The sequence below is a fragment of the Solea senegalensis genome, linkage group LG12 (assembly GCF_019176455.1).
Source record: "Solea senegalensis isolate Sse05_10M linkage group LG12, IFAPA_SoseM_1, whole genome shotgun sequence".
Classification (NCBI taxonomy): Eukaryota; Metazoa; Chordata; class Actinopteri; order Pleuronectiformes; family Soleidae; genus Solea; species Solea senegalensis.
Genome location: NC_058032.1, coordinates 12,444,915 through 12,458,338, shown reverse-complemented (window position 1 = coordinate 12,458,338; position 13,424 = coordinate 12,444,915). Strand labels below are relative to the sequence as shown.

The following is a 13,424-nucleotide window of genomic DNA, read 5'->3' as shown; positions in this document are numbered from 1 at the left end:
TCTGCAAATTTTAAATCTGTCAGTACAGTCAGTTACCTTTGCAGGAAGTTGTCAAGATTCCCCAAGATCAATGTCTTTTTTGTAAAAAGACAAAATGGAGATAAGGCTCAAGTAACTTTTAACTGTCAAAGGTTAATTCTTTAAAATGTCTAATGTCCGTAACATCATTATCATCTCCTAGAGTAGATTAAAGTGTATATGGTCACATGATGACCCAGCCACGTGATTTAAATGCAGCATTTATGTAAATCTGTTGGTTTCTGTTCTAACCTGTCTCACTGCTTCATGCTTCAATCTCTAACCTCACCAGGGCAAGGTTGGACGGGATGGATACCCGGTAAATTTGATTTGTTATTTATCCTGTCACTCTACAATTCACCAAATCATGATCCTATTCTCCCTTCATTCTTTTTTTCAAACTTTTCTCATCGATTCATTGGACCTACTTTTTTCTTCTCTCTCTTTTTTCCTTTAATCAAATCACTGCCTGCTTTCTTGCCTCTTTCAGCGACCCTCTACACTTGTTCTTCATCAGTAATGTAACCTGCCCCATTACGGTATTCAAAGACAAACAGGGAGAGACTGTCTACAGTGGGAACATGAGTATCAAGGTGTTTTTATTTCCCCCTTGGCAGTTTGAAATATGACAACCTACTGACTTGGGGCAGAAAATGGTGAAATGGAACATATGGCGCACATAAGAAAATGAGACATGAAAAGCAATAAACATTCAGGTGCAACCCTGTTCAGATATCATCAGTGAGTGCAAACCACCATGGTAATGTTAAACATACATCCACAAATCACAAGCTTTTGAATTGTGTTCAATATTTTGAATAACTACTGTTCTGAGAGCCTGTTCTGGTGTTATCAAGAGATACAGTGGCCTCTAGTGGCTGAGTGTATTTATGCTTTTTTTTAAAAAAAGCTCATTTGTTATGTATACATTGTTAGAGACTCATGAGGTTATACACACACAGACATGTCCGTATTCCCCTATAGAGTTCAGGCTGAATGAGCAGCTGAGCATCTACATCTGTGTGTGTGTGTGTGTGTGTGTGCATGTGTTACATGTAACTGTGAGGTCCTCCATCCCTGGTTAAGTGCTGTCTGCAGGCATCTTTGCAACCCACAGTAGCGTCCCGGTGTTGTGTTCCATTGCATCGTAATGGCTGTGTTGATGTGTGTTTTTCTGTCTTATCGGGAATTTTTGGGAAGTTCATTCCCCATGGGGCTCTCTCCCAGTCAGATTCCCAGTCTGCCTGGCACAGCACAGGCCTCCTAACGGGAAATGCCTGCTGCTAATTACACACAGGTGGAGTGCACAGAGAAGTCCGTCCATATTTGCATTTGTTTGCTTGTGACTTTGTCACTCTATTCATAGACATGCCAAAGGCTGTTAAACTGCACAACATCTGTGCAATACAATGATGTCTTCCTCTTTTTTCATCTTTAAAGCTAGATAATCTAGGTAATCCCTCTTTGTCTAGTTAGCATGAATAAATCAATCTCAATAGTACTATAATTTCAGGAATTAGACAACAGGGCTCTGTTTTGTGTAAGCGTTTAGTGTGAGAGGCAGAGCTTCCTGTTATGATGCATATGTACTTTTATGTTGACATGGGAATCTGCATGTACAGTGAAACGACAGTAGATTAATAACACGCACTTTACAAAGTCAGCACATTGTTTCATTTAGCAGCATCGTAGGTCAATCCTCCTTTTTTGTGTGTCTGTGTGCAGGTATGTATGAACTCTTTCCAACGGTTCATGTCCATCTCTTTGACTGTGTGTGGCACAAATGTCTCATCAGACTAATACATGCAGCAGCCCACTTCAACAGAAACACCACTTATATGGGAACACGTGTTAATGACATGGTTTGTAAGCATTCGAAGCACAACACTAGTGTGTGTGTGTGTGTGTGTGTGTGTGCACACACTGATGTATGTTTTCTCTCCTCATGTAACCTCTTCCTCTCATAAATCACCGGTAAGGGGTTTCGGTTTCAGAAAAGAACCTTCCCACTGTCAAACAATCACAGTGAGACGGACTGACAGAAAAGTGCACCGGGGTAAACACACACCCACACACACCAGTTGGTTCTCATTCATATGCATCTCCAGCGTGCCCAGCCACTCGCGTGTTTATACGAGAGTGCCAGTCTGCGACAGACCATGCCCACCATTGTTCAGCCTTCCAGGCTGCTGAGCACAGATTAAAGCCAGACAGTCACCAAACAACATGTCAGTAATTTTCTGTCCCAAATCACACTGTACTCTGGTATGCTTTATTCTGCTCTCTGGTTCTGCCGATGCAGCCACTGGGTTTTTTTCCAAAAAGTTATGTATCACTACTTGTGCAGTGCTGACATGGGGTAGACGAATGTCCCCGTGGCAACGGGTAAATAGGTAGTGAATCAAATTCAAAAGAGTGTTATGGATCACTAAAGGGGAGGAAATGGACGGAAAGTAGATCCATGAAAGAGGCAAGGCTTCCTAAAAGAGCAGCCACAATCGTTGCCTGCTCCATTTTGACATCCCATAATTGTGCATATTCAGCCTAATGTCTGCATCGAGCTGAGACGTCTGCCTCAACTTGCAGACACAAGACTTACATCCTCAACAGTTACAGCCTGCAGGTTAATTACCGGTTTGCACCATAGGGAACACAATAAAAACTATGAAGGCGCGTCTCACCCCAGATTAAGAGACACACACACACACTTGTGTCAGCACGCACATACTCACACATACATGAACACAGACAGAGACATATGCCCTCCTGCAGGACAAGTTATTTTCCAAAAAATATGTTTAAACCCCATCTAATTGGTGGGAATTCTGAGTCACATCCTCTTTTTTTAGTGTTATACACTAAATACACACACACACACACACACACACACTTGAGGTGGGAATCTCTGCCCTGTTTCCTCACATTTTCTTAACATTAATCTCCACATTTCTTTCCTTCCATCATTAGTTTCTGGTATGAGATGCAGGGATTGTAGCAAAGGCTTTGTTTTCTACCTCCTTTTTTATTTATTTTTATTTTGTTTCAAAATGAAAGAAACTACCAGAATATAGTTACGGCCACACATCAAAATCTGTCATTTATTTAAATACATATTTGTTCATATCAACCCCACTGGCCCATTTTGCCCCTGGTTTCAGCGACAGTTTCCGCTGTTGCTGATTTAAGGCTCATATCATTTAATGCAACTTATTAACCTTAATAGAACTTCCTGGACTGCCTTGATATTGACTTATTGCTCCAGGTAACCAAAGTCTTTCTGGGACCTGTTTTATTCCATATTGGATACCAGCAAGTGAGTACTGTCAACATGGAGTCAGTTTTGTATTATGTTTTCTAGTTCAGGGCTGAACAATCGATCATTCCCAAATCAAAACACTATTAGAAAAAAAACAAAAAACATATCTTTATAGAATACAGAGTAGTTTTTAAGGTTGATGTGTGGTGATGCTCCATCACAATGTTAATCTACACAATGAACGGAAATTGCATCAAATAGCTTCAGAAATAGATATTTCTCCCAAATAGTTCAGCTCTGCTACTGGTCCTGACAAGTGTGGGAGAGGTAACATAAACACATGCGCACACACACAGACACAGACACACTCAGTAGTGTTTCCTACAGTTCACAGGCCACTGTGCGCCTTGTTAGCAGCCATGAATCAGTCTTTTTCTTCTTCTTTTTTTGCTCCATTTAAGACTCGGCAGCAGCCACTGACCCCACTATGTTCACCTTGCCGACTCATCCTGATGAGCCCTGATAAATGTTCCCAGATGCATATCCACTGTATAGCAGCGCATACGTCCAGTAACATGGCGAGGATATTTCACTGGGGCTTATTCTGAGCCTCGTACCGTATGTGCATACATTACTCGATGGATACAATGTGCTGCATTTAATAGAGTGGTGAAACTACCACCTGTCAAGTATGTTCTAGCATCCAGTGAAAGAAATATAGAGCATTAATCTCAACACTTGTCTCAGCCTTAGACTTTGGTGGTGAAATTATTGCCGTCCGATTTGTCCCAGTCGTTTGTCCGTCTGGTCTCAGCCACCGACTGCCAGTTTCACAAGAGGCTCTTAATCAAAAAGACATCAAGGGCCTCAAAGGATTTGTCTTTATTTTTACAAATCTCTTTCATACAGACTGAACGCTGCAGTTTGTGATGAGAGTTTATAGTCATGCTGGCCTGTTATTGGACTTAAGTAATCGGTCACATGCACTCTAAATGAAAGCAGCTCCCTGTCTTCGTTTTCTCCGCTTCCTTTCATCCGTATGTGCCTACTGTTCGTCCAACAAAGAAGGCAGTGATGACACTGTGGTAGGTTGCCACCACAGGACCCCAGGACAGTTATTCTACCCATGGGTCTGGTAAAAACAGGGAGCTGGAGAAGAGAAAAGCTTACAGTATGTTATGTAAGCCATCCAAGGCCAGAGACGACGAGTGTAAATGTTGGCTTCCAGTCTGCAGAGCCACCAGGAGTGGAAGGGCTGAGCAAAGGGACTCTGTGAAAACTGTTAACGTAACACGGAGTGTGGCCATTAGGAAGGGAGTCACCATTAGCCTTCACCACATACATCACATTTAAGTGTTTTTGGAAAGTTTGATCCAAGAAGGAGCCGCTCTTTAATGTTTAAGATCTGAAGGTTTGAGCCTTTGAGCTGAGTGTCACTCCTCGGAGGAAGTTCAGTGACTGATCGGCGGCGGTTTTCCTTGAGGGAAACAAAGTGTCAAAGCTCCACTGCTGTTTCAGCGCACGGCTGAGCTGCGTAACTGCCTGTTGGATTGTCTCATCAACACAAAGGTTGTGTGGCAGATTAATACAGCTGGACTAAATCCACCCACAGCCTATCGCGTCGGACACCAAGCTGAGAATCTGAAAACGATTATAAACGACAACCAGCTGGGAACATCTCAGAGTCTGAGCCACACACACACACATGTTTGTACAGCTAACTTAGTGAGAACACTCATAGAGACAATGCATTCCCTAGCCCCATGCCCTTAACTATCACAATTAAATGAAGTCCAACCCTTAACTTATCCCCGACCTAAACCTAAGTCTAACCGTGACAAAATGTACACACACACACACACACACACACACAGAGATACAGTTAAATGGGGCAGGACAGTTTTCCATTTTCTACCTTTTATCTTTTATCTTCTTCACTTTCCAGTAATTGCATCTGCTTCTACTCTGTTGTAAGCCTTTCTCTTAGAGTAGATTTGTTTTCCACTTAACTCCTAACCACTTCACTTTTTGCCAACCTAAGATCACTTACATTGTCTCCTAAGAGATAAAAGAGACAAGAGACAGATATGCATTACACAAAAATAACAGCTGCTTTGTGATAGTTTGGGATCTTTTTCAGAAGGATTAAATTAAAGGAAACAATGTCTTCATTATGTTGTTTATCCTGATGTTTTGAAGCCAGTCATTAAGGGAAACGTTTGCAGATATATTCATGTACATGTCTTTCTAAGACTTATGTAGACATTAGACATGTATTGGACTCCTCATGTTTCTTGGCAAGTGTTCCCCGAAAATTCTATCCATGATTTTGTGTTTGCATGGCTCCTAACTTTTCCTCTTTTTTTTTTCTTTTCATAATTTCTCCTTATCTGCCTAAAATGTATTTCTCTTCTCTGACAGGGTCCTCTGGGCTTGGATGGAAAACCAGTAAGTATTCCCATCCACACTTGTGTAAAACATGCTTTAAGTTACTGATTCTAATTTGATTTTAATTCTGTTTCTCTGCTCTCAGGGTTTACCGGGTCCTAAAGGAAGCCAGGTACCCCTCACACGCCTGTTGTCTTTCTAATCACACTCAAACAACTCAGGGATTGTCTATGAGGGGAAACTGTGCAGTTATTTGATTTGTAAAAGAGGCGACAGTTTGCTATATCTTGGCGCAGTGGTTGAAAAACACTGCTTTAAGTAGTACAGTAAAAAAATGCTCCAGAAAATGATCTCCCACCCTACCTTTAACTCAACCCAGGGCTCAAGGCCATTACGGAGTCATGGTTCAACTGAGCAGAGCGCTGAAATCCCCTTACACTTCACCTCTGAGTCCCATCCATCAACTTTCCCCTGAAACCCCGCCCACACACACCCAGGTGTAGCATGGAAAGCAGCAAGCCGAGCGAATGGGTTACACACCAGTGAGAATAGAGTTTATAAGCGTCAACAGAGGCTCTTTAAAAAGCCATTATAGCACCCTCACCCTCTCCTTTAGCCTGTTTCTTTTCCTGATGAGAGAGCGACGAGTCATCTGCTGAAATGTAAACTCCTCACAGCATAATGAGAGCTGTTTGACTAGCTTCTTTCCAAACACCATTAGACCTGTTGTTTCCTGCTTAAGTAGACGTCACGCTGGGTCAGTCCTTTAAGAGGATTCTCTCAATTATCAAGAGTGTGCAGTAAAAAAAACACTGCAGGTTTTCAGTCGCCCAAGTGCTCAGGGGATGTTGGGGGGGAGATAAAAACAGGGGTTTTCTATTTGTTATTGTTTTATTATACTGAAGAGCACAGTGTAGCAACTGTATGACTGACAAGAAGGCTGTAAGAGGTCAAATCTGCCCACTCTTTTCACTTTTAGAGGCTCTGTGGCTGAGATCAGAGATGGTTTCCACACTGTTTTCTCCTTCTGTCTCTCTGTCACAGTCACAGTGGGCCACAGTTGCCGTCCATTTGCCACTTGTCAGCAGTGGACAGAGTGAAACAAGTAGATGCAGAGATGTATGAGGGCACATTGAACCCACACTGGCAGGAATTAGCTCACCTGCAGGCGTGATGTCCATGAGACAATGTCCAGCGATCCAATATTAAATAGGTGCAGAGGCCTGTTTTGAGGCCCCATGTTTTTAGTCCATCTGAGAGGGAGATTAGTGGAGACACAAAGGAAACTTGCCCTTTCAGTTTAAGTTTTTATCTCTAAAAGAGAAATATTGAAAGAGATTTCCATTGTGGGCTCATGCCATATGCACTTATTGGGAGATACACTCAGACAAAAGTGACTTTTGATTGAGCAGTCTCAATGGCGTGGCTGCATTAAGTGGTATTACATCCTTTTCCCTTCTGTTTGGTCAAATACTCCCTGCTGGGTGCCCGATGATGATTTATTGAACTATTGTGTTCATGCGATAAGTGATTTATCTTGACCAACTGCTTCCGATTTTCTCCTCTCCTCCCACAGGGACCCGCCGGACCCAAGGGAGAAAAGGTATGCTTATGCTTATTTCACTAACTATGCAAGACAAGTCAGCGGTCTGTATGGATGTGGTCTCACAAGCACAGGGATTTAGATAGAGGGCACACACACACAGAACCACACAGGTGTTCTCTCCATCGCCCTCCCACATTCACGTTTTCACTGCAGGCCCATCAAACGAGCCATAGATTACATGTAGTTATGTAGGAGCTCATATGTCTCCACACATTCTCACGTCAAAGCACTAAACAGGTTTACAGGCCTTCCGCAGGACTCAATGATAGCCAGATGTTTTCCCGCTCTCTGAACCTCCACCCAGCCAAGGATGGAAGCGACCGAACGAGCTACAAGAGCTGGCAAAGCTCCTGCAGATCTGTGCATAGGATCATTTGTGCTCACAGTGATGAGAAACTTCACGTGTCTGTGTGTGTGTGCGCATGTGGACGTTTATGCACTCGTGCGAAACTTCGTCCAGATAAGCACGACCACAAGAACAATACAACTGCAGTAAACAGCATCTGTCAGAGCAGGACTCTGATGAGGCTGATGAGCAAGGATCACAAATGACGAATGATGCTGAGGTTTGGAAAATTGGCTCCCTTCATGTAATCATGTTACAGGGCTGTGATGAGAACGGGAACTCCAAATCCTCATCAGAGAAGCAACAATCCCCAGCACGTGCGCTCCCGCTTTCACTAAACCAATCACATCCCGGCAGATGATTCCAATTGTGGCCTATCAGATGATTTACACAGTAAATGTCAACATCCTGAGCTGGTTTGAGGACAGATGACCTTTAAGCTGCTTCCTTTCCATATATACAAGTATTAGTTTTTAAGTCTGTCTGACACATTGGTTCTACAGTAGCAGTTTTATGTTACATGACTCTTCTTGTGTGAATATACAGAGCTAATAAGTGCTGACAATTTTTACTTTTGCTTCTTTTTCTCTCAGGGTGACCAAGGAGACATTGGGCCACGGGTAAGTCCTGTATGCTGTCTTTGTCTGGAAAGGTTAAATGAGATGCTTTGAAGATGCAGTATGTTTCACTTTGCTTTGACTCCAACTTTCCTTCCACTTCTACCCCTCTTTCTCAAGCTCCTCTCCTTACATTTTCACCATTTCTCAACACGAAAAAACAAGTTGAGAAGTGTTTTCAGTGTCTTTACATCCTGTGTTGACAGAATAACTCTCGGTATAACTTATCTATCATTTAGCCGCCTCTCGCGGACGTGAAAAGATTAAAAAAAAGGAGGTAAACATCCAAACAGAACATTTAAATATTTAACATGTGTGTGTACAAAAGATCAATAAAGGATGTTTATTTAAACTGCACTATTTAAATACAAGGTAAATGCTCCAATGGTGAAGACATTAGGAATCCAGCATTTAAAAGACAATATTAACAAGGCAACTGAATTGAATTGAGGATAATATATAGACACAAATGGGTAGTGGGGTTGATAAGACATTGCTGACACTGTTCACAACTGTGTTTTAAGTGTTTTTAAAATGAGCTGACATACGTTGCAGACCATGGCCATTTAGGAAGTTTCCATTGTTGAATCAAAGTAAACCTTTCCCAAATGACCTGAAAGGTTTAGCTGCTTCCCAGAGCAAATGCACATCAGAGATATATTAAGGCCCATGAACATACAGACTTTTATAGACAGTAGAGTGTCCTTTGACACACACAGGAAACCAGCGCAGTGATTTAAAGACCAATGTAATGTGCTCCACTTTTCTTGGTGTCAGTGAGGACTGTGGCAGCAGCAGTCAGGATGAGCTGCAGCTGTATCTTTGATTTTCTTTTTTCCTTTTTTTCTTTTTCAGCTAAGACCCACAAAGACACTGTAACAATAGTCTAGACATACAGAAAAACAGTTTTTCTGTATCTCGTTTAGACAGATTTTTTAAATAATTTGATTAAATAACTGCTCCTCTGGGCCACTGGTTAAAGGCCTGCCTGGAGAGAATTATTCACTGTCTCTTGTATGTTTGATGCTGTTGTTGTAAAAGCTTGTAGGCAAGTGTGAATGCAGCAATCAGCGGATTAATAACTGGACAACTGTGAACAGAAAGATTTCTCCTTTTTGTTTTTTTTAGTCTATTAGCGACAGTGATTAAGGCGTGTGAAGCATTGTTATAGTCAGTTTTGATGTGGAGGTAAAAGCAAGGGCTGAATAATGCACAGACGTGACAATAAAATCATTAATTAATGACATTAATTGAAATAATTGACTTCAGGCAGAGGAAACACATGTCAACACATTAAGCCAGTTTGCCAGTTTCACATTGAAACGACAGATCGTGAGATTTATTGCAAGCCAGGGCAAAGTAACAGAGCATCTAACCAAATATGAAGACATTTTTCCAGGAAGACAGACATTACAATGTTTTGAAACGTTTTGTGAAATCTGAAATGGACTCATCCTTTGCTTATTACTGTACTGATGGATGTGGGTGGACGAACATGATCAAACACAGGTTATAGTCTGTGCAAATTACCCGTTAGCACTTGAGGCCTGTTTTTCACTCATTCAAATGTGCAGTGTGTTTATCCTGAAGGAACGGCTGAATGACTTCCCCAGCAACTGCACCAACAACATAGTCCTGCTCTTGTGATGAGGTTTGAGTTGCCCACATCTCCAAAGCCAGAGATGAGAAATGATGATATTAAAGAACGATGGAAATACTTAAACCCTCACCATCAAAACCCAAACGTTGGGGCCGTGCCAAAACTGCCATCTCTTCCCCACCGAACTATTTTTTTAACATCACAGGCTAACTTCACCCTGCATCTGGTCCATGTTGTCAGTGTTGTCTTTTCATGTGATATGAATCCAGCCACCATGATCTATGTAATTATCTCCTGCTTCATTCACTGTGGTTTAAAAAATAAGCCCCCTGTGCTTTGCATGGTAGATGGCTTGGATCCTTCAAAGAAGTCATGTACCCCATAAATCCTGAATGTTTTTCTAGCTTTATTATGTCGAAAGTATAACGTCAAGATCAAAATTCTTGGTGAAGAACTACTGAGGTGATCTGTGCAAACATCTGACACCGGTGGCACCGTTTTAGGATGTGAGCATTTTTCGTTTTTCGCTATAATAAACAAAGAAATACAGTAAAAATAAACATTAGTTCCTCCCTCAATACCATCAATATTTGATTCAATACCGGCTGACAGTGGGTGAGATGTAAAATAGACCATAGACAGGTTTCCAGTCTATCACAGGGTCAATCATTCACACTTATGTCCACATCTGCGGTCAGTAGGTGTGAATGAGTCTCCAATGAACCTAACTCATGCCTCTGGACTGTGAAGAAAACCACACATAAACACAAACACCAGAGAACATGCAAACTTCCCTGCATGGTAATAATTGGTCCAAATTATGCAAATTAGTTTGTCTACCAAATTATTTTCTTGCTTGGTTGTGAACTTAATCTAATTTGGTATAGAGCCACATTGATTGAAGAGAGAATTGGATTTGCTGATGATTGATGATTGACAACAGACATAATATACCGTACAAAACTACAGATGTTCCTCCAAACAGGTTTACACACACTCACTGATTGTCCTAGCATTCAGTATTAAAAGATATTTAAAATAATAATTAGAAATAGATGTGTTGTCATAAATCTTCCCGAGAGACTGAGCTTGGGATTGGCACAACAGAGTGTGTTGGATTGTCTTGGACTAAAACCGAGTAGCTATTGTTTTATAGCAGAACATAAATGGGGTGTGAATTTGACAGGACTGCTCAGCAGAACAATACTTAATGATGCGGTTCAGAAACATTACAGGAATTCCTGATTCCCATCAAGGCATGATCCAGTTGCTTTCTATGCCTTTGCTTCAAGATTTAGAAGAATTAAATTATTTTGGCATTCTGCATTTTAAAGTTCTTCCAAATGGTAAATATTGCACTTGGACCAGGATTTGGCAGTGTTGATTTCTTTGGCTTGATTTGCAGCCCCAAAACCTCCGAGTATCACTTAGAGACGTCGGTTTGGTTCAAAACAAAACCTTGCTGCTCCTAAAACTACTGAAGTCATAAATGACTTTGGCCCAAGGATAGCTTTCATAGATTTGGCAAATTTAGATTTTAGCAAATGAAACATTGCTGGTCTCTGAATGTGTTTTGACAGCCATGAATCAAATTGCTACAGGTCCTCTGAGGCTGAGGAGATAGATGATTGACCATAGGGGGCTGAATGTATCATCCGCAGGGCTCAGCCGTCGCTTTGCCTTGATCTTCTACATTGTGCGCTGTTTCACCTTTGAACTCTACAAGCGCATAACAGAATACATGTGAAAACAGGAAGTGGCTATGAATCTCTGTCAACCTGTGACTTCCTGGCAATTCATCATCTTTAGTGCCACAGGATAACACGGTTATTAAAACACCCATCAGATGTTACACAACAACCGAAAACATGTGATAAAAGCCCATTTATAGTATAAAATCTTCAACGTTTATTGAAAGCTGTAAAGCTGGTAGCCATTTTTCCCAGGCTCCATACTGTCAAATCCATACAGAGCATATTTAGGTTTGCCTCGAGGCTTTGTTGAAAGACAAGCCGTGATGGGAGTTTCATCCCCAGCCAAATCTCCTCCTAGAGCCGCTACAAAAAGACCATGGTTTGTGAAGGTTCTGAGGGTGAATGTCAGCCTGAGGTCTGATGAGGATGAGGTAGAGCGGAAGCCCATTGTGAGACGGCCTATTGTTTTTTGATACGTTTAAGAAGCATATATGTATGTGGTCTCCATGGTGAGAACAGTGTGAATCAGTGAATGTGACAGTAGGCAGAGAAGAGTGTATAGGCAACGAGAGGAGGAGGGGCATTTGCGGCGTCGGAAAAACCCCAGCTATCCAGCGTTCACCGCAGCCTGTTAACGGAAACCTCATGAGCAGGAAGCTCGCATCTCTCCTTCTTTCTCTCCCCTCTGCGTTGTCCCTTACCCACCCTCATGCACTCGTCTCTGTCCTTCCATGTGTTTTTGGAGGTAACTCAACCAGAGAAGCAGCACAGGGCTCGGCCCAGCTCTCTGGCAGCAAACGAACTCTGCTCATTTCAGCTTGACAGACAAACACTACACTTACTGTCTGTCAGCTGGAAAGAGCCGAGGCATCTCTGTTAAAATCACCCGCAAAACGTAGGATGAAGACGTAACGCGGAAAACACACACAGTTAAATCCATGTATGAATGAAAGAGTGTGGGTTTTTTTTTTAAAGAGCAAAGGTCTCACGGTTGCAGATGATGTGTTTTGTTCTATACATTAAATCTTCAGTTTTAAATTTGCTCACCTGTTACCATGTCACTCTTCCCTTCAGGGTCCCCCTAACTACAGCACATATGCAGGTCTGCACAGTAATCAGATTCTCACCGTCAAGGTTTGTCCCCCCACGCGATCTTTCTCTTGTGTTATCCTCCCAGCAGCTCCCGCTCTCTGTCAAGCTGCTGATCTGTCACTCTGCCTGTGGATAGAGGAGCCAAACCATTCTTCTTCAGCATCCTCTATTGCCTTACAGGCTGCTCAACTCACGTCTCTGTTTTTAATCACAGAATTTGTCTCCCTTCCTTCTGGGCGCTCTCAGTTAAAAGTGGATTTCTGATTTCCTCACTCATTGATCTTTATTCTCTCTCTTTTTATTTCACCCTCTCCATGTGCGTCACTCTTTCTCCGTCTCCACATGGTCATTCCTTCTGTCCTGCCTTTCTTTTTGTGTTTGCTGCACCTCTTCCAACTTAGATGGTCTATCCCCGGTATGACCATGGCTTTCTCTCTGGAGAGCAGTCCAACAGCTTTCAGAGACGCTTTCTGAAGGTAGACCACAACTAAGGCATGTGTGAATTTTTAACACTTCCTCTTACCCATGCACCACATCTTCACCTTTCTTAAACTGCATGTCGGATGGGGTTTCTTTTTATATAATTTCCTCATGTCTGTGCATGCTATGTTTAATGTTTTGATTGTATGCACATCTCCGGTGGCAAAGTCAAACGCTTTAGACCATTCAAAGAACGATGTAGGGAGGATGCACCACATGCATCTCAAACTGAATCAAAGGAGAAACAAGTGCTTCTTATTACTGAGTAGACCTTTGTTGGTGACAGTTGTGTTCTGGCCTGTTTAGTGTGCTATAAGACCGTGGTAA

At 42.1% G+C, this 13,424-nt stretch overlaps 1 protein-coding gene across 8 annotated transcripts in view; it reads left to right on the top strand.

Moving 5' to 3' along the window:
* The window catches only part of col23a1a (collagen type XXIII alpha 1 chain a), a 116,424-nt gene that overhangs the window by 90,106 nt on the left and 12,894 nt on the right, over window positions 1-13,424 (top strand). For 6 of the 8 annotated variants that reach the window (XM_044040304.1, XM_044040308.1, XM_044040303.1 and 3 more), the window contains exons 5-10: window positions 311-337; window positions 5,696-5,722; window positions 5,808-5,834; window positions 7,239-7,265; window positions 8,208-8,234; window positions 13,019-13,093. In XM_044040304.1, coding sequence (XP_043896239.1) covers window positions 311-337; window positions 5,696-5,722; window positions 5,808-5,834; window positions 7,239-7,265; window positions 8,208-8,234; window positions 13,019-13,093 — 210 coding nt within the window. Of the gene's footprint in view, window positions 1-310; window positions 338-5,695; window positions 5,723-5,807; window positions 5,835-7,238; window positions 7,266-8,207; window positions 8,235-12,599; window positions 12,660-13,018; window positions 13,094-13,424 lie in introns of all 8 variants that reach the window. The other 2 variants (XM_044040305.1, XM_044040307.1) reach the window with 2 other exon arrangements.